This window comes from Aotus nancymaae, unplaced genomic scaffold, assembly GCF_030222135.1.
Source record: "Aotus nancymaae isolate 86718 unplaced genomic scaffold, 86718_ANA_hifiasm-v0.15.2.pri h1tg000041l, whole genome shotgun sequence".
Taxonomy (NCBI): domain Eukaryota; kingdom Metazoa; phylum Chordata; class Mammalia; order Primates; family Aotidae; genus Aotus; species Aotus nancymaae.
This window is the reverse complement of record NW_026988455.1, coordinates 34,990,662-35,009,878: the sequence shown is the minus strand read 5'-3', so window position 1 is coordinate 35,009,878 and position 19,217 is coordinate 34,990,662. Positions and strand designations below refer to the sequence as shown.

The 19,217-nt window shown below is 45.6% G+C and overlaps 1 protein-coding gene across 1 annotated transcript in view; it reads left to right on the top strand.

Annotated features, from left to right (window-relative positions):
- Positions 1-202: 202 nt before the first annotated feature.
- The window catches only part of PSAT1 (phosphoserine aminotransferase 1), a 33,241-nt gene continuing 14,226 nt past the window's right edge, over positions 203-19,217 (top strand). The window contains exons 1-6 of the mRNA XM_012464239.2: positions 203-344; positions 3,462-3,522; positions 4,909-4,978; positions 7,304-7,509; positions 8,873-9,045; positions 10,885-11,054. Of these exons, the coding sequence (XP_012319662.2) occupies positions 285-344; positions 3,462-3,522; positions 4,909-4,978; positions 7,304-7,509; positions 8,873-9,045; positions 10,885-11,054 (740 nt within the window). The 5' untranslated portion in view covers positions 203-284. The remainder of the gene's footprint in view (positions 345-3,461; positions 3,523-4,908; positions 4,979-7,303; positions 7,510-8,872; positions 9,046-10,884; positions 11,055-19,217) is intronic.

Here is a 19,217-nt window from a genome sequence, read left to right as displayed (position 1 = left end):
CGCGCTCCTTGCATTGATCGAAAAGGGGCGTTGAAACAGTAAACGCGAGGAGGAGCAACTGCTCCGACTCGGCTCGGAAGCGCGACCAATGGAGTTGCGAGCTCCTTCACGCGAACCAATCAGCGCAGGGCCTGAGACAGCGCGGGCCAATGGGCCGCCGACTCGGCGCTGGAACACGGCTGGGGCTCAGAGCCGGCTGCAGACTCCTAGCGCAGCTGCAGGGAACGCTTGCCGTTCACGCGTTCGGTCCTCCTTTGCTGACTCGCCGCCCTCGCCGCCGCACCATGGACGCCCCGAGGCAGGTGGTCAACTTCGGACCTGGTCCCGCCAAGCTGCCACACTCAGTAAGTCCCCGCGAGCGCTCGCCGGGAGTGAGGTTCAAGCGGGAGCACGCGCTTGGCATCCCTGCGTGTGGCACCCGGATTCCCGCTGCCTGCCTTGAGTCTCCCAGGCACTTTGCACCAGCGTGCACGCGAGATCAGCAGCTCTTGCAAGCGGGCTTCGGGAAGAATGCAGCTGGAGAGGAAACTCGGGGAGGCGTGCCCATGCAGCTGCCCCGGCGCTGCCTGCTGGTGCGAGGCAGTGCACGACTCAGTTGGCTGGGGCCTGCTGTCCCGCCGGTGCGGCGCACCTGCAGACTCCCGGGCTGTGCCATCTCCTAGGCGGGGCCGGGCCGCCCGGGGCTGAGGTGGGGCGGAAAAAAAAGAACTCTGATCTCTGCATTCGCCTCGCGCAGCTGTGCAGCGAGCCCGGGCAGTGTGGAGCGGATGCATGAATGGACACAGTGTGAATGAGTGGTGAATGGGAATGAACCGATGACAGGTTTTGCATATTGCAGTGGGTCACGTGAGCTGAAAGGGACTGCAAACTTAAAAGGTCGGCGTGTGGGTGACCCTCGACCCCTACACCAGTGTTTGCTTTAGCAGCACTTAGGAACACTGCTTTTCAGAAATGTAAATTTGAAAACCTTCAGTCCAACTTTCCCCTCCTTGCCCCCCATAGAACCTAACCTTTCCTAAAGCCTCTCTCCCTACCCCCCTCTTTTAAACCTGCTTGTCCCCTAAAAGCGTTCGAGTATTCGAACTCTGGTAGGCTTTGGGTAACCCAATTCTCTCTTCATTTCGTCCCTGAGTAAACGGAATGATTGAATTCTCCCCCGGGCCGCAATCAGACCACGCAGGCGGAGCTCACGCTCTGCCTTCCCAGGCCCCAGCCCGGCTCCTCCCTCCCTCGCCTAACCCCCTTCCTCAGCCCACCCGCAGTAAAGAAGGCAAAGCCTCTGATGTGCCTTGAGCCCATTGTCAGGCGGCTGCCGCTGCTGTTATATTTTTATTTTTCTAACCGGGATAGAGCTGATAATATGTTGGAGCAGCATGGGGCATAGCCAAATAATTTACAATTATCAATTGTGGAGCAGAGTAGAAATCTCCCTAGGACAGAGCCTCCTCTGTGTTGTGGTAAGAACAGAGAATCCATTTTTAAAGGGGAAAAGGCGTCTTGCTTTTCCAGGGGCAGTGCTCACAGTAGCTGAGAGGACAGGGCTTATCTTTTCTCAGTGATAACAGTTCGTTTTAGGTGAGATTCCCTGCTCCAGCTGTGGAAATGTTTCCTGTAGCCTCCTCCTCCAACCCCCATGTTTTGGAGTGTTCCAAATATTTGTTCCTTATGTAATTCGTTATTAATTTATTACAGTAATTGTAATAGCAATTGTCATCAGTAACGCAATTATTTATTATTAATTTTTCTGGAAGGATTTTTGCCCTTGGATTTCATGTAACCTGCGGGGTGAGAGGACGAGGGGGCAGGCAAATGTTGCTGTTTATGTGTTTCCTTGATTTAGTTGAATTGTAGAGATTAGAGAAGCTTTCAAACTTATTTTTGACTGTAACCTACAGTGAAAAACATGTTTACAAAATGACAAAGGATACACATTCAATTGTAATAAAAATAAAAGCCTTATGATGTGTAGCCCAATTACCTGTGATATACACTGTTTTGTATTCTATCCTACTCTAGTCTGTTCTATTTGATTAAAAAAAAATTAGTTGAGCTGGCTGTGGTGGTGTGCACCGGTTTTCCCAGCAACTCAGGAGGGTAAGGTGGGAGGATCTCTTCAGCCCAGAAGTTTAAGGCTGACCAGGCTGAGGCCGGCAGGTCTAAGACCAAGGAAGCCACGCAAGTGCGGTGAAGAGGCCTCCAGGCCAAGAAAGAGGAGGTCATCAGGACTTTCTCCAAAGAGGAAGAGACCAAGCAATAAAAGCTCCCCCTTTGTCTGTACATACTGGCCTCCGTGATTACATGGATCAGCCATTAAAATGAAACAAGCCTTAAAAAAAATTTGTGATCCACAAAAGCAATGCATTCTGCAACTTGAAAAAAACTTACTAGATTAGGGAGGTGTGATTTTTGAGTAGAAGTCTTTAGAACTCTTTGTAATTATTTTGGTTATAAACTTTTATATAACTGTTTTCAATGAATGCTGTCTATAAGAAACATACACTCTCAGAGCAAGTTCAAAGATTATTCACAGATGAATGTGTTTCTCTTTACTAAAGGAAAAGATTCACTCTAGTTTATTTGATCAGCCAGTGCTAACAAGCATCCAACATTTCAGAAAACAATAACACATTCTTAGACCCAGTCGTCAAGGCAGTCTTTGTCTAATTCTTTATTGTTAAAATATTGTTTTTTTCAGACAAGTTCCAATCCAGTTTAGGTTATAGCTGTGCTTTAATAATGCCCTCCTTAGCTAGCACCTTTTAAAAAAAAAAAACTGCCTCCTATTTGTAGACCTTCTCTGGCTGGTTGCTTTTGCACTTATTTTATATTCATTTTAAAAGCTTTTCTTTTTCTCTTTATTTTTTATTATGGGAATCCTCACATACACAAAGGAAGAAGTAGTGTAATGAACCTCCAAGGACCCATCTCTGAGACTCAACAACTGTCAACATTGTGCCAGTCTTGTTGCAGCACCCTGGGACAAATCTTATTCACAGCAGTCTCTTCCTTCTTCCTGCCCACCCCACGCTTCCCAGTCTAGCACCTTAGACAAAAAGGGATCGGAAACTTGAGTTACCTGTATAATTTGGGCATAATTTGTGTTGTTGTTGTTCCTTTAACCCAGAACCTTATGCATTCTGTACTTTAACACTGTACTTTAGCTTTAGGAGAGTGGTGAATGAGATTTGTGAAGGGGACATTTTCTAGGGAATCGGTACACTCATGCCTTTGGAAAAAGTGTATCAGCATCAGTCACATTGCCTAATTTCATGCTTACCTTGTGTGTAAGTTGCATCATCGCTGGCTTTGTGGACGTGGGGAAGAAGGGGACTGGTGTGGGCGGGGATGGATACCTGAAGACCTCACTATAGACCTTTCCTCGTCCCCTCAGGTTTGTATGTGCAGAGGGAAAGCTGTGCGAAGCATATTGAAATCACCTATTTTCTTTTATCTTTTTCTAGGTGTTGTTAGAGATACAAAAGGAATTATTAGACTACAAAGGAGTTGGCATTAGTGTTCTTGGTAAGATTTACTTTGACTTCTGTGCATGTCCAGTTTCAAAGGAAACTTTTTTTTTAAGAGACAGGGTCCTGCTCACCCAGGCTGGAATACAATGGCATGATCATAGTTCATGCAGCCTCTAACCCCTGAGCTCAAGTGAGTCTCCTGCCTCAGCCTCCTGAGTAGCTAGGACTATAGGTACATGTTACCACACATGGCTGATCTTTAAAATATGTTTAAAACATTTTTTAAAGACCCCATGAGATGGGGTCTCACTTTGTTGCCCAGGCTGATCTCAAATTTGTGGCCTCAAGCAATCCTTCCACATTGGCCTCCCGAAGTTTTGGGATTACAGTCTTGAGCCACCGAGCCATGGCCCAAAGGAAACTAATTTAAATGCATCAAATACAGAATTACAGAGCCTGTAGGGTCTTCCTATAGGCCTTTACAGATGTATCTTTAAACTTTAATAGCTTAGGTTGCATGTTTGATAAAAACCATTTTGAAAACAGCATAAATGCTAGTGAGAGGCTCTGACATCTCAGCTTACCCTGTCATAATTGGTTTTTGCTAATCACAAGACCTAGGATTAGAAGATACTGTACATTTGCATAACAGTGCCTCCAAACATTTATAATATTGCGTTACATTTAATTTACAGTTTTTATTATACTTAAATACAACCTTATTAAAGTTAAAAAATATACAAGCCTATTATGAAGACCTTGTACATTAATAATTTCATCGTTAAGTTTCTCCTATATTTCTGGGGAAGAGGACCTTTGCATTCTAAAACTTATTTTCTTTTATTTTTGGTAGTTCCTAAGACTGTATGGTATTAAGAGACCATAGGGTTTACTGTATTGCTTATTTCTGTTACATTTTGTTCTTTTTGGTTTGGGACATATACCTAGATTTCTATGAAGTGAGACCTAAGTAGAAGTCTTTAGTAGAAGTCTTTAAAATTCTTTGTAATTATTTTGGTTATAAACTTTTATACAACTGTTTTCAACGAATGCTGTCTATAAGAAAGATACAGTCTCAGAGCAAGCATAGAATTTTGTGCTCTTATCCTAAAGGGCACCTGTTGCACATGGATTCCTGTTTGTGAGAAAGAGATGGTAGGAAGAATCACAGAGAACATCACAGAGTGGTGAATTAATAAATAGCTTGCGCAATGAATGTGCCACTTGAAAAATCCTTCTGCCGTGACTGTAAAGCTGAAATGTTTGGAATTTGAAAATCAGTTTGGATGGTCCCCTAAACTAAGTGAGCCTTGGCCCACAATTTGTATGCAGAATAACTGAACTTTCCCTTTATTGTTTACTTGCAAATTTCATAGGTGTTTCTGTTCATTTGGTCTTAAACTGGAACTTTTTTTGTTGTTGTTTATCTTTCCTTTCACAGAAATGAGTCACAGATCGTCAGATTTTGCCAAGATTATTAACAATACAGAGAATCTTGTGCGGGAATTGTTGTAAGTTTAAAAAAGACCAAATTACATTACTTTTGTTAGATACTTCCTAAACCTGGATGTCTTCCATTATTTTCTATACTCTGTTGTTTGTTCAGAATATTCCATAATTAAAAATAATCCTTTTAAGATTCTTTCTAACTCATTATCAGTATATAATGCTTTTTACTTGTTCCCCATCCTGTTTGTAGGTTTTCTTCTTATTTTATGTGATATTTCCAAAGATTTGAAATCATTGTATCTAAGAAAGATTTTTCAGCTATGGTGGTAGTTAAACTGGCATGAAAGGGATGTAAATGACAAAGAAATGGTCATCTTTGTCAGCGTAATTGACTATAAATTACTTCAGGGGTTCTCGAAGTTGGGGTCTCATGCCATCTATCAGAGTCACCTGGTTGGGGGGAATATTAAAAAATTCAAGTCGTAGGCACCACTTAGACCTAAATCAGAATCTCGAGAAATTATTTTTAATAGGCTCTTTGGGTAATTGTAAGAGTTCTGAACTCTAGGAACTGCTGCTTTGATAAAACCTGGGTTATCTGAACTGCCTTTCCTATCCAGAGGGTACCTTATTCTTAAATAGATTGCTGTTTAAAGAGAGATTCTTTTATATTATATAAATATGTTTACATAAACCAACACATTTTTCCTAATCACAAAAATAATGCACATTTATGGTAGACAGTTCAGTAAAAACATTGTAGCTTTCAACTAAACTGGAATTAACTTTAACCCCACTAGTCAGGGATAATCACTAATATGTTAGGACCCATTCTTACATTATTACAGTAATAAAATTAGAATTATACTGATTATTTCACACTTTCTTTTTCAAATCGCTTTGATAAAATAATTCAGATGGGGCAGGCTTGGTGGTATTTCTGTGAGGAGCAGTAGACGCTAATTACAGTGTGAATGTTCAGAGCTGGTAGCCATCTGCTTCGCTTCCCACATCTGCTGGCCTGCTGAGTATCATGTTACATTCACAGGACAATCCTGTCCTTCATGGAGTGGGTATTAGGAACATTAGCCTGGGAGAGATGGCATTTGGCCACATGGCTATGAGCTTCTTCTGACTGGGGTCCCAGTTCAATTTAAGGTCTTACCTTTTCTTGTCCTAACCTGGGTCCTACCTTGTATACCTGTGCATAGACCTCAGCCTGGTTTCCTTCCATCTAATTCCTGGCCTTGTTAACTGCTCTATATCTGCATAATATGAACCTGGAACTCTGTCTTGGGTTTTCAGTCTTCCCAGCTGCTAAGAACCTCATGGCTAGAGTCTCCTAAGACTTGCTGGTAGCTTACTATCCTCCTGAGCGCTGAATGTAGGTCATGCATGTTTCGGGACAAGTTATTTACCTATCACCCATTCCCCAAGACCCTGCCACGTTGCCCTGCCCTTTATTAATTTACCTCTGTATCTTTGCTGGAGCTCTGTTCCCTGGCCGTCTGGCTTCTGTACACACATTCCCAGGCTCTGACCTTACTCAAAGGCTTGGGTCCAGCTTCCATGGCCTTGTCCTTTCGGAGTTGGCCTTATTCTACTGCCTGTAGACATTCTCATCATTATCTTAATTTTTCATCCAGGAGTCAAAGAATTTTGCTTTTTATTTTAAAGTATAATAGATATATGATTTCATGGCTAGGCCTAAAACATTATCAAAAACTCCTGCCCATCATCCACTGGTTCATAGCATGGTGCGTAACACAGGATCATTGGTTGCAAGTTATAGGACCCCCGACTCACTGGCTTAAGTAAAAAGAAATGTATTACCTCACCTAACAGAGGAATGCAGGAGGATTTAGGTGCTTCTAAATGATCCCAGGAAAGTGGTTTTCCCCCGTCTTCTGGATCTGCTTTCTTATGTGTTCTCTTCATCAGGTGGCCACCATTGGTTGCAGGATTAGCTCCTACAAGTTTCTTCTTTCCCTCAATAGAAACAGCTTTCCTTACCCAGAAGTTGGAGTAAAGGTCTCAGTACCAAATTTCACTGGCCAGCCTGGGGTAGGTGCTTATCTCCTTGATCCAGGGTTGACCACAGTTGAACCATGTGGACTGGAGTGGCAGAGGGGTAATTTCCTAAAGGAACATTAAGGTGTTGTCACTAGGAAGAGGAGGAACAGTAACCCTAGGCTTTCAACACAGTCCCCAGTAAATAGTTGTCCAAGGATTGCATAGATAAATGAGTGAACTACGGAAGATAAAGTAGTATTAGAACGTTACCATATTTCTTGTAGTAAATCCACCCAACTTGGTAGAGCACCGCTTGTTCTCAATCTTTGACTGCATGAGTCCATGTATTTACTGTTACCTGTGCTTCTGCCCAGAGCCGTTCCAGACAACTATAAGGTGATTTTTGTGCAAGGAGGTGGGTGTGGCCAGTTCAGTGCTGTCCCCTTAAACCTGATTGGCTTGAAAGCAGGAAGGTGTGCGGACTATGTGGTGACAGGATCTTGGTCAGCTAAGGCTGCAGAAGAAGCCAAGAAGTTTGGGACTATAAATATCGTTCACCCTAAACTTGGGTGTTATACAAGTAAGTTCTGGGAGCTGAGCTGGGTGGTGAAATGCTGACTGGTGGGTTACCCCTGCCCAGGGCAATCTGTAGTTTTCAGTTCATTTCTCCCCTTGTCAGTCATTAGTTTGTTAACGTTTAGATTGGCTGGCTGTACTAGCTAAGACTAGAGCCTATGAATACTTTCATTTTATTTTTTATTTTTTTCGAGATGGTGTTTTGCTCTGTCACCTGGGCTGGAGTGCAGTGGTGCAATCTTGGCTCACTGTGACCTCCGCCTCCCGAGTTCATGTGATTCTCTTGCCTCTCAGCCTCCCAAGTATCTGGGATTACAGGTGTCCGTCACCACACCTGACTAATTTTTTAATTTTCAGTAGAGATGGAGTTTAACCATGTTGGCCTGGCTGGTCTTGAACTCCTGACCTCAGGTGATCTGCCTGCCTTGGCCTCCCAAAGTGCTGGGATTACAGGAGTGAGCCACTGTGCCTGGCCTATGCATACTCTCATTGCAGAAGCTAGTGAGTAGTTAGTAGTAGCTTTTCAGCTGATTAGCTGAAAAAGTCCAGGGGCTGGTTTGGCTTTAGATATGGCTTGATCAGGGGCTCCAACAATGTCTGCAGGACCTGGTGGTTCCACAGGCAGGAAAAGCTGTCCTTTTCTTGAAAGGTGGCTGCAGCTCTTTCTGACCTTATATTCTCCCAAGTTTCAGTGCCTTTGCAGACATTCCCAGTAATAGTCTCATGTCTCCTGTGCCCCATTCTGAATCAGTCCCTGTGACTGTGCCTGAGTTGCATTCTACCTCTTGGCTGTGGGTTTCATTGGCTTCCTGGAACTACATGGGCTGATAGTCGGTGAGGGCTGGGGTCCCCAGAAGAAACTACTAGCCCATCAATAGATGAAGGATAGATGGATACTGGGTGACAAGTGAAAACTCAGATATCTCCCATGCCTTAAAAAAAATTTATTTTATTTTGTTGAGACAGAGACTTTCTGTTACCCAGGCTGGAGTATAGTGGCTCTTCACAGGCATAATCATAATGCACTGTAGCCTCCAGCTCCTGGGCTCAAGTGATCCTCCTGCCTTAGCCTCCTAAGTAGCCGGGACTATAGGCTCACACCACCATGCCCACCTTCCCATGACATTTTTGAAGATGATTTGTTCCCAGTAAAAGTCAAAAGGTTGCATCGCTCATCCTCTCAGGATGTTGGTAACGATAGTAACAAAGGATGAGGCTGGGAGGGTACTGGTGCTTTCATGTGTGCAATGCTTTGGAGTCAGTCTTTCCCTGCTAGGGGAGGCCTGTCAGTCTCCTGGTTGACTCCCATCTGCATAAGGAAAGAGGAGAGTGAAAGTGCAGAGTCTCAAACTTGTCTTCTGTGATAGAAATTCCAGATCCAGGCACCTGGAACCTCAACCCGGATGCCTCCTACGTGTATTATTGCGCAAATGAAACGGTGCATGGTGTGGAGTTTGACTTCATACCCGACGTCAAGGGAGCAGTACTGGTTTGTGACATGTCCTCAAACTTCCTTTCCAAGCCAGTGGATGTTTCTAAGGTAGAGTATAAAAGGCAGCATGGGGGGAACCCACTGACTTGGTTTCTGCAGGGGCATTTTAATATGTATAAGAACAGGAAGAACCATGGGTGTCTGGGGCCTGCAGAACCCCTGAGCCAGGGCAGCTGCCAATGAGCAGGCTGCCAGGTGCGAATTCCCGGCTGTTGAAGTACCTGACTCCTGCTGTTCCCAGCCTCGTGATGAGGATTGCCTCGCAGGGTCCCACTCGAGTCCTCTTTTGAGAGTGCTTCTTAGAAACTTGTTTGGTCAACACATGGGGAGTGACTTCTTGTCTTCAAGAGCAGAAGCAGATTATCCCGAGTCCAGGGGACTTATGTGAGGGAGCTTCCCCTTGCCTGGTACCCACCTCCACTCCAAAAGCATCAACAGGATACATAGGTTTTATGAGTGGCTCACCAAGGTGGGGCAGTGGGATCGGCGCTCCAGGTCCATGCCTCGGGGCGATGCGGGTAAAGAATCTAACAGCTGAACTGACTGAGTGGTATTCTGCCTTTTTAATTGGGACAAAATATACTTACAATAAAATTTATCATTTAGCTTACATTTACCATTTAATGGTAACCATGGTAACCATGTTTAAGTGCACTGTTCAGTGGGATTAAGAGCATTCATATTGTTGTGCAACCATCACCACCATGCGTCTCCAGAACATTTACATCTTCCCAAACTAAAAGTGTATACGTTAAACGCGAACTCCCCACACTCCCCACCCTCCAGCGCCTGGCAGCCTCCGTTCTGCTTTCTGTCTCCGTGAATCTGACTATGCTAGGTACCTCCTAGAAGGGAATCATGTACTATTTGTCCTTCTGTGTCTGGTTTATTACACTTAGCAGAACGTCTTCAAGATTCATCCATGTTGTAGTGTATGTCAGAACTTTCTTTTTTAAGGCTGAATAATATTCCATTGTTTAGAGATACTGTATTAGGTTTATGGTTTGCTTTTTAGTATCATCAGGCACTGGCAATTTTTTTTTTTTTTTGAGGTGAAATCTCGCTCTGTTGCCCAGACTGCAGTGCAGTGGCATGATCTCAGCTCACTGTAACCTCTGCCTTCTGGGTTCAAGTGATTCTCCTACCTCAGCCTCTGAAGTAGTGGGTTTACAGGTGCGTGCCACCACACCTGGCTAATTTTTGTATTTTTAGTAGAGATGGGGTTTTTACCATATTGGCCAGGCTGCTCTCGAACTCCTGACCTCGAGGCACTGGCAATTTTAAACAACTATAAATTACTGTCCCCCACCCCCACCTCCCTGCCAACGCTGGATTTTCCAAAGGGTTTCATGGAGAGAGGCTTGGGGGAGGGTTCTGTATCTTGCACAACAGAATTACCTAAAGTACCTTTAAACATCTGTTTTCTATAATTTCTTCTCCCTCAGGCAGCTTGTCCCACCCCTTCTCTTTGTCATAGCAGTCCCTTTCTCAGCATCTTCTGACTGTCCCTTTATACAGATTTAAATAGATTACAAAATCTGTTTCTTTTCTTGGTTACCAGGGAGAGTTAGAGGGCCCACTTTAAAGATGGACTTGGGAGTAGAAAGGAGGTATGCAGAGCGAGTGTGAGTGTGTACCAGGATTTTGCAGTGATGGGGTTAGCCCCATCCAGGTGAGGACCAGGCCGACAGATCATCCTCAGGCTTTGAAACTCTGAGTGTGGGTTTGCCATCCCAGATGGAGATTGCTTTAGAGCATGGACTGCTACTCACACAGGATAGAGTCATTTCCTTAAAAAACTGTGCTTTAGGAAGAGTTGGGAAGTTTGCGTGCATGTGTGAAAAATGGCCAAATCCTTCTTAAACAGCATGTTTTTCTCTTTTTAAGTTTGGTGTGATTTTTGCTGGTGCCCAGAAGAATGTTGGCTCTGCTGGGGTCACCGTGGTGATTGTCCGTGATGACCTGCTGGGGTTTGCCCTCCGAGAGTGCCCCTCGGTCCTGGAATACAAGGTGCAGGCTGGAAACAACTCCTTGTACAACACGCCTCCATGTTTCAGGTAACTCTGGGAGTCAGGCTGTAGACTTATGGAGGGGTCTCACTATTTTTCATCCAAACAGAGGTTACATTTTAAAGTAAAGCATGTGAGGCTGGGCGCAGTGCCTCACGCCTGTAATCCTAGCAATTTGGGAGGCCGAGGTGGGTGGACCATTTGAGGTCAGGAGTTGGAGACCAGTCTGTCCAGCATGGCGAAATCTCATCTTTACCTAAAATACAAAATTTTCCGGGTGTGGTGGCAAACACCTAAAACCCCAGCTACTCAGGAGACTGAGGCAGGAGAATTGCTTGAACCCAAGAGGTGGAGATTTCATTGACCCGAGATTGCGCCACTGCGCTCCAGCCAGGGTGACAGAGCGAGACTCTATATAAATAATAATAATAATAATAAAATAAAGTAAATCATGTTTTCAGGAGCCAGTGACTGAATGCCCCAGATATCCGGTCAGATTCTCTGCCCGGCTCTCCCTCTGGACCCTCTTTTACTATCTGGTCAGCTTTTCCTCTTGCTCTTTCTTGTGTTGTTTTTTGTTTGAGCTTGGTCATCCAGGGCCTGGTGGGTTACCCATTAACCCAAAACCTCTCTGTAGATGAGGTGCTGTGGCCTGCATCTCAAACAACCAGTGCAGCTTTGGAGAAGAACTTTCAAAGGCTGGGCCTCCCCTGCTTGCATTTCTTTCTCTGCTGGGCCTGTGGGAAGCTGGCTGCCTGACAGTGAACATACTGGTTTAAACGCCTTTCTGTTTTGTAGCCTAATTGAAGAGATCCTTTTAGCCTGGCTCTCATTCGCTGAGTGGGGGCTGCATTGCAGCACTTCAGGGAGAGCAAGATTGCCCTGCCTCAGGATCCCATAACTCCCAAACTTGGATATTTTGAGGAAATCTTCCTGACTCTTAAGATTTAACAATTGCCTAAGAGAGTCTAGTATTTACTGGCTGTGTGATGTTAGTCACTTAACATGTCTGTGTAGTAGGTTCTAGAAGTAATAATAGTACCTTTTCATTGGGTTGCTGTGAAGATTAAATCAGTTGAGATATACATCTATTTTATTTATATATACATATTAATTTTATGTGTGTGTATCATTTATATGTATGTGTATGTACACATGTATGTATGTGTACATTTACATATATGCATGTGTATGTACACACACATACATCTGAATAAATTTATGTATATATTTATGTAAAATTTACATCTATATATTTATTTATATAAAAATTACATCTAAAATTTATATATATATTTATTTAGATGTATGCATGTGTATGTATGGAGTTTGTAGATTTATCTTTCCAGGGCCACTATGATGCAGAAGGGTGATTCTTCATGTGTATATAACCGTTTAATCCTCCCGACCACCCAGGGAGGTAGCCACTATTAGGATCATGATTCCCATTTTGCAAGTGAAGAAGCCGAGGTCGTATTTTCGGAAGTGGCCTGGCTGGGCTGTGGACCCAGGCCATCTGACTCTAGATCGTGGGTCTGCACATTCTGCCATTAGTGTTCTCTCTTCATTCACCAGCAAAAGGATGAGTGTGGATTTACGGGATTCTGCCTCAGGAGAATGATCACTGTTGGAGTCCAGCTCTTCCCGCAACAGGATTTTTCTGTCTTGGTGGAAGTTCTCTTAAAGGAGCGTAGGAAAGAGGGGGCTGAGGCTGGTGCAGTTGGTGATTCCATCTGGGTCAGGATTTTGTCAGAGCTTCCCCTCCTCTAGGTGCTGCTTAGGAAAAATGGCTTCTACATAACTTACTATGGGACAGAAAGGATTTTTTTTTTTTTTTTTGAGATGGAGTCTTGCTCTGTCACCCAGACTGGAGTGCAGTGGCACAATCTTGGCTCACTGCAATCTCTGCCTCCTGGGTTCAAGCAATTCTCCTGTCTCAGCCTCCCGAGTAGCTGGGACTACAGGTGCCCACCACCACACCTGGCTAATTTTTGTATTTTTAGTAGAGATGGGATTTCACCATGTTGGCCAGGCTGCTCTTGAACTCCTGACCTCAGGTGATCCACCTGCCTCAACTTCCCAAAGTGCTGGGATTACAGGTGTGAGACACCACACCTGGGTGGAATTTTTCTTCAATGTTAGAATTCTGGTGAAAATTCCACTGGGTTTCTGCATGGTCACATGATGCAGAGCAGCTCCTCACATTGTGTCCCCTACTTTCCTCAGGGAATAGGGTGTTCTGGGGTGCACTCTCCGGGTCAGCTCTAAACCCTACTGTCTTTCACCTTGGTTGAAATGTTTCTATAATGTGTGGTAGGGTTGGGGATGGGGCTGAGTCCTACCTCCCACTCGCCCATCTTACCTCTGGGGAAGCACCAGTGATCACTGTCCAACTGGGACAGGAGAACTGGGCAGGCTGAGCAGTGAGGGTACAGCTGGGAACCTCAAGTGCTGGCCTCCTGGAGAAAGGGTCGAGGTGCCAGGGTGCGCATGGCAGATGGAGGGAGAGGAGGCCGTCCTTGTTTGGAGATGGGGCCAGGGCCTGCCTTGCAGCTAGAGGAGGCTTTCAGAGGAGCCCAAGGCCATCACCTGTTTCAGAAGTGAGAAGGTGGGAGGGGCAGGGAAAGAGGGCTGTCCCTGAACTCTCCACAGCCAGCAAACTGTGATCAGGGTACAGCTTGGGGCAGGGCGCACAGTCACCCCCTGGTGCCTTCTCCAAGGGTTACCTTGAAGAGCATTTTTTAAAAAAGGATAGATCACATTAACACGTGCTGTTTGTTAATATCAAGGGAGAAGCCATTCGTGGGAACAGTGAGAAAGCAGGCCAGTCTTTCTAATGGGAGATGAAGATGGCTAGAGTCAGACCTGGAGACACAGAAAGTTGTCCTAGAAGAGTTTCTCATATGCTGACTTCCCTACCACCCCCTGTGCAGGCCTTGGCCTGGCCTTGACCGGTGGTTGGGCTCCTCTGGTCCACCTGGGGATGAGGATGTGGGGTAGGAAGGGGGCAGGAAGAGCTTTTCTCTTCCAGAGCTTTTCTGCCTGAGGAAGGACAGAGCCAGAAACAAGGGCAGAAAAGGGGCCAAGTTTCTCTCCTACACAGATCAGAACAGTGATCACTGAGACCATCTCAGGGCCAGTCAGGATTGTTAATAATATGATGAGAATTTGTAAATAGAGAAGATCAAAGATATCAATGTATTCTGACTCAAGATACTCCCTAGAAGTTGCTTTGCTTTCTTTTTACCCCATAAGAAGAAAAAAAAATGTTATAATTCTTTATGATTGAAGAGTAATCATAAATCTATGACTTTAAATGGAGTTCATTTGCAGTACTTAAACATGCAAGGTCAGAAAATCATAGCTCACCCAATGAAAACAAGCTGCAAATGGAAGCCTGATGGGGTACCTGGAATCCTTCAGAACTTTGTATCACATAGTAGAGTTGAAAGTTGAAAAGGCCTCACTTTTGAAAAGATGCCATGCTTCTCCCCCTACCTCCCGCAGAGTCTAATGACCATAGGCCCTGGGAACTTTGATTTAATTGTGCTGGATAAAACTGCCTTCAAATTGTTGCTCTGTATCCCTGAGCGATGAACTGGAGTGGAAAAAAGAACACGCTGCTGTTCTCTTTAACCCTTCAGTAGAACACACTAACCCCAATTAGTGGATAGGGAAAAAGATCCCTAAACTTGCCTTCTGACTGCACAAAATATTTTTTACTTACCATGACTAACTGAATACACAAGCACACATTTGTTTTAGCTGCAGTATGAAGTGAAGTAACTAATAAAAATACAAAACAAAGAAACCATTAATTTAGGCCACCTTTTAAAAGAATGGGAGCAGGCCGAGTGCTGTGGCTCACGCCTGTAATCCCAACACTTTGGGAGGCCAAGGCAGGTGGATCACTTGAGGTGGGGAGTTTGAGACCAGCCTAACCAACATAGAGAAACCCTGTCTCTACTAAAAATACAAAAATTAGGCAGGCCTGACGGCACATGTCTGTAACCCCAGCTACTCGGGAAGGTGAGACAGGAGAATCGCTTGAACCTGGGAGATGGAGGTTGCGTTGAGCTGAGATTGCGCCATTGCACTCCAGCCTGGGCAACAAGAATGAAACTCTGTCTTAAAAACAACAACAACAACAACAACGAAAGAATGGGAGCATGCAGATTAAGTCTGTGGGCCTGTTTGGAGGGCTTCACTGGTCCCAGACTATTTTCTCCCAGTGGGATGAGAGATTCCTGGAATCCAGAGTGGGGTGTGTAATGGAGCAAGTTTTGGGAGCTTTCCTCTGGGAAAAGTGCTCAACTCAGTGGCTACTTTCACCAATTCCTGAGAAAACTGTGCCATAACATCAACTTCAGAAGCTCATCTGCAGAGTTGGAGTCTTAGAACAGCCCGGGAGAGTTTTCCGGGGGACTTTCTGGTGTCCTTTGCTAAGCCCTGATGCACAGGGAATATTTCGTATTGCTTTAAAAAATTTATAACAGTAACATACTCTTAGGTTGAGTATGGTGGCTCATGCATGTAATCCCAGCACTTTGGGAGGCTAAGGCGGGCAGATCACCTGAGGTCAGGAGTTCGAGACCAGCCTTGCCAACATGGTGAAACCCAGTCTCTACTACAAATACAAAAATTAGCCGGCTGTGGTGGCAGGTGCCTGTAATCCCAGCTACTTGGGAGGCTCAGGTGGGAAAAATCACTTGAACCTGGGAGGTGGTCCAGCGTGGTTAACAGTAAAACTCCATCTCAAAAAAAAAAAAAGAAAAAGAAACAAACAGTAACACACTCTTAGCAAAGACTTGCAAGTGGGCAGAGTCACCAGGGTAACAACTATTCACTGCTTGCTGTGTATTCTAACAGACCCTTAACTGGGCATATGCAAATATATAGAGTCATATATTTAATCATGCAAATGGAACTTGAACTTTACCATACAAATTTTGTTCACTCCACAATATATCATGGGCATTCTGCTATGTCAGCTCAAATGCCTATTTTTATTTTTAAATTTTAAATTTTATTTTTGTTAGAGACAGGGTCGTGCTCTGTTGCCCAGGCTGGAGTGCAGCTGTGTGATCATAGCTCTCAGTAACCTCAAACTCCTGGGCTCAAGTGATCCTCTCACCTCAGCCTCCTGAGTAGCTAGGACTACAGGCAAGTGCCCATGTCTGGCTACATTTTTAAAAAACTTTCATGGTGACATGGTCTCAATATGTTGCCCAGGCTGGTCTCAAACTCCTGGCCTCAAGCTGTCCTCCTACATTGGCCTCCTGAAGTGCTGAGATTTCAGGCTCGAGCCACTGCAACTGGGCATTTAAAAAATATATATATGGTGTCCTATAGAATGCACATACTTTGATTTATTTAATCATTTAATAGGCAGACTTAGGAACTCTATCCTGTGTGTTTACAGGTGGCATTTTAGAAATGAAGGCATAAATCTGTTAAAAAGGTCACACTAGTAGTGGGAAGAATTGATACCACGCTGTTAAGTTGCGTAAGCACTTTAGAGCCTTTGTCTGGGAATTTCTACTCCCATACACTCAAGATTTTAGATTGTATGGGAGTAGAAACATGAGTTAATAAAGAATTGGAAGCCGCAAGGGCCTTGTGTTAAGCCACAGGGGCCAGACATCAGTACTGTGCAGAGGGCCAGGTAGGAGGGAAGAGCAGGACCTTCTACCCCAGGGATGTCTTCCAGTCTTCAGGACAGCCTGCTTGCTTCTTAGTTGTCTGCCTCTTGTTGAGGCTTCATAGACCCAGGTTAAGGGTGCTGGCTCCAGGCAGCCCCTAAAAGTGGGTAGCTTTCTGCTTGCTCCTCCTGCTCAGATCCCATTAAGAAAGCCAGAACGGCTAGGTGCGGTGGCTCACGCCTGTAATCCCAGCACTTTGGGAGGCGGAGGTGGGCGGATCATGAGGGCAAGAGATTGAGACCATCCTGGCCAACATGGTGAAACTCTGTCTTTACAAAAATTAGCTGGGCATGGTGGCTCATGCCTGTAGTCCCAGCTACTTGGGAGGCTGAGGCAGGAGAATTGCTTGAACCTGGGAGGCAGAGGTTGCAGTGAGTGAGAGCGACAGAAAAAGACTCCATCTCAAAAAAAAAAAAAAAAAAAAGAAAGCCAGAAAGCATGGGCGGTGAGTGTGAGCACAGCAGCCAGCTAGGGGTTCAGGTGTCAGTACTGAGGTCTTGCTAGGACGGTGAACCTGACCTGGGCCCTTGCTGTACTTCGGATTTAGAGAAACCAAATCCACAGCGCAGCAAGGGCCTATGTCAGCTTTGAAACTCTGGGATAACAGAGCTGCAGGCAAAAGTGAAGTTTGGTCACCTGGAAGTATTGTTGGTGACCTGGCACAGGGAGGCTCTGCTTGGATTCAGTCACATGGCAGGGTGTTTCTGAGGTTCTTTGTGGAGGTGTGGGGTGAGAGGCTGCAGGTGTGGGAGAGGAGCAGTTGGAAGTTGAGTGGGAATTGTAGAGCATCTCCTGGAACAGAGGGCTGGGCAGCATCACGTCTGGAAGGCACACCCATGTGCGTGTGTGCTGTGTGCTGGACTTGGCCACTGTGACTGGTGTGTGGTGAGAGCTAAGCCCTGTAGTCCCACTTGCAAAGGAGCTAGTGGCTGGGGCCCTACAGCCCCTGGCAAAGTAGAGGGCCTGGATGCTCGTGGGAAGAGCATGCACTCTTGGAGTCAGACAGGCTGGAGCTGGAGTCCTGGCTTAAGCTGCTCGCTGGATGACTTGAGGCAAGTTAAGTTCTCTGAGCCTCAGTTGTTTCCTTATCTGCAAAATGGGATGATGGTGGTTTTAACCTGAGGATTATTGTTATCAATAAAAATAGGCTGAGGCCACAGTAGACTTCAGGAAGTACTCATTCCTTTCTCTTACTTTCTCTCTTCTTTCTCCTTTGTCCCTCTGACTTCTTGGACATTAGCCAGAGAGCTACCGCTGAGGCTGTGGATTTCTCAGAGGCTGTTTTCTCTTCCTCCCCACCTTCCCTTTCTGCCAGCAGCCACTATTGCTTTCTTCCCAGTGCTGTCTGGGGAGTTAGGCTGGGGAAGCGAAGCTTCAGGAGAGGTTGTTGGATGATTGCGGGCGCTGGCTGCTCCCTGCCTAAGGCCCCTCTGGGCAGCCCGGTGTTGGCTTTTGCCAACATGAGCTGGCATGAGTCACCACACCCAAGCCTTGGGTCCCACTTGAGACAGTGAATGAGCAAGTTAGTATAAGGAGCTTCCCTGTGACGAGCTGCTGGCTGTTAGAGCATTTTCCAGACCCTGTCATCTCCCCTCCTGTTAATAAAGGAGGAAGCAACTGGGTATGCCCCCCAGATCTTAGCTGAGCATTGGCTCCCAATAAATTTTTGCACAATTCCCATAGGGGACCTTTGATTCTCACCTCTGGAGAGGGCATAGTTGGCAGCTGACCTCCAGACTCCCAACCCAAAGGAGATGGTATCTCTTCCCTGGGAGACCTCTGCTGCTGTCCTCTGGGCTTTTACTGAGTAGACTTGGAGCCTTTAGCACCTTCTTAAGGAGAGGGCTTTCCAGACTGGGGAAAACCACCCACTGCTCCTTAGTGTTTCATATTTCATCATAAGTTTGAAGGGACTACTAATTGTCATTTGTGTGGCCCACCTGCCACTTGCCAAGTCCTATGCTGAGCATTGGTCTGGCAGGAAGAAATTGAAGTACTTAGTTCAGAAAGGGACGGTCCTGAGCTGTGGGAAGGGCCGAGGTACAGCTGGACTTCTTGGAACCAGGGACATGAATCCTCCATCTGTTCTCCATTTCTGATCCTGGCCTCTCTCAGCGGGAATGTTGGCTTCATTTTCAGAGGGGCCTTCTTCAGTTGTTTCCTAGAAACACAATCCCCTAGGGCTCTCATCTCCTGTCTCGCAGTTGCACTAATGTTCTGCCTCTTTCTCTACTCTCCCCACTCTTACCTCCCCACTCCCAATTCAGAAAATCTCAGGGAAGGCCTTGATTAGCCCAGTTAGGTCCCATGCCCAACTCTGAGACCAGGGAGCCAGGGGCCTTACTGGAACTGCATATTGGCTGGAGGGTGGAGGTGGGAAGAACAGGGTGGATAAAACGCCGAGTGTCCACTGCAGGTAGGTGTATCTCCCGGTTCCAGATGGGAAAGCCAAGGTGACTAATCCTGGGTGGTCTGTTAGTGAGTGGCTGCCCTGTGACTGGAGTCAGTC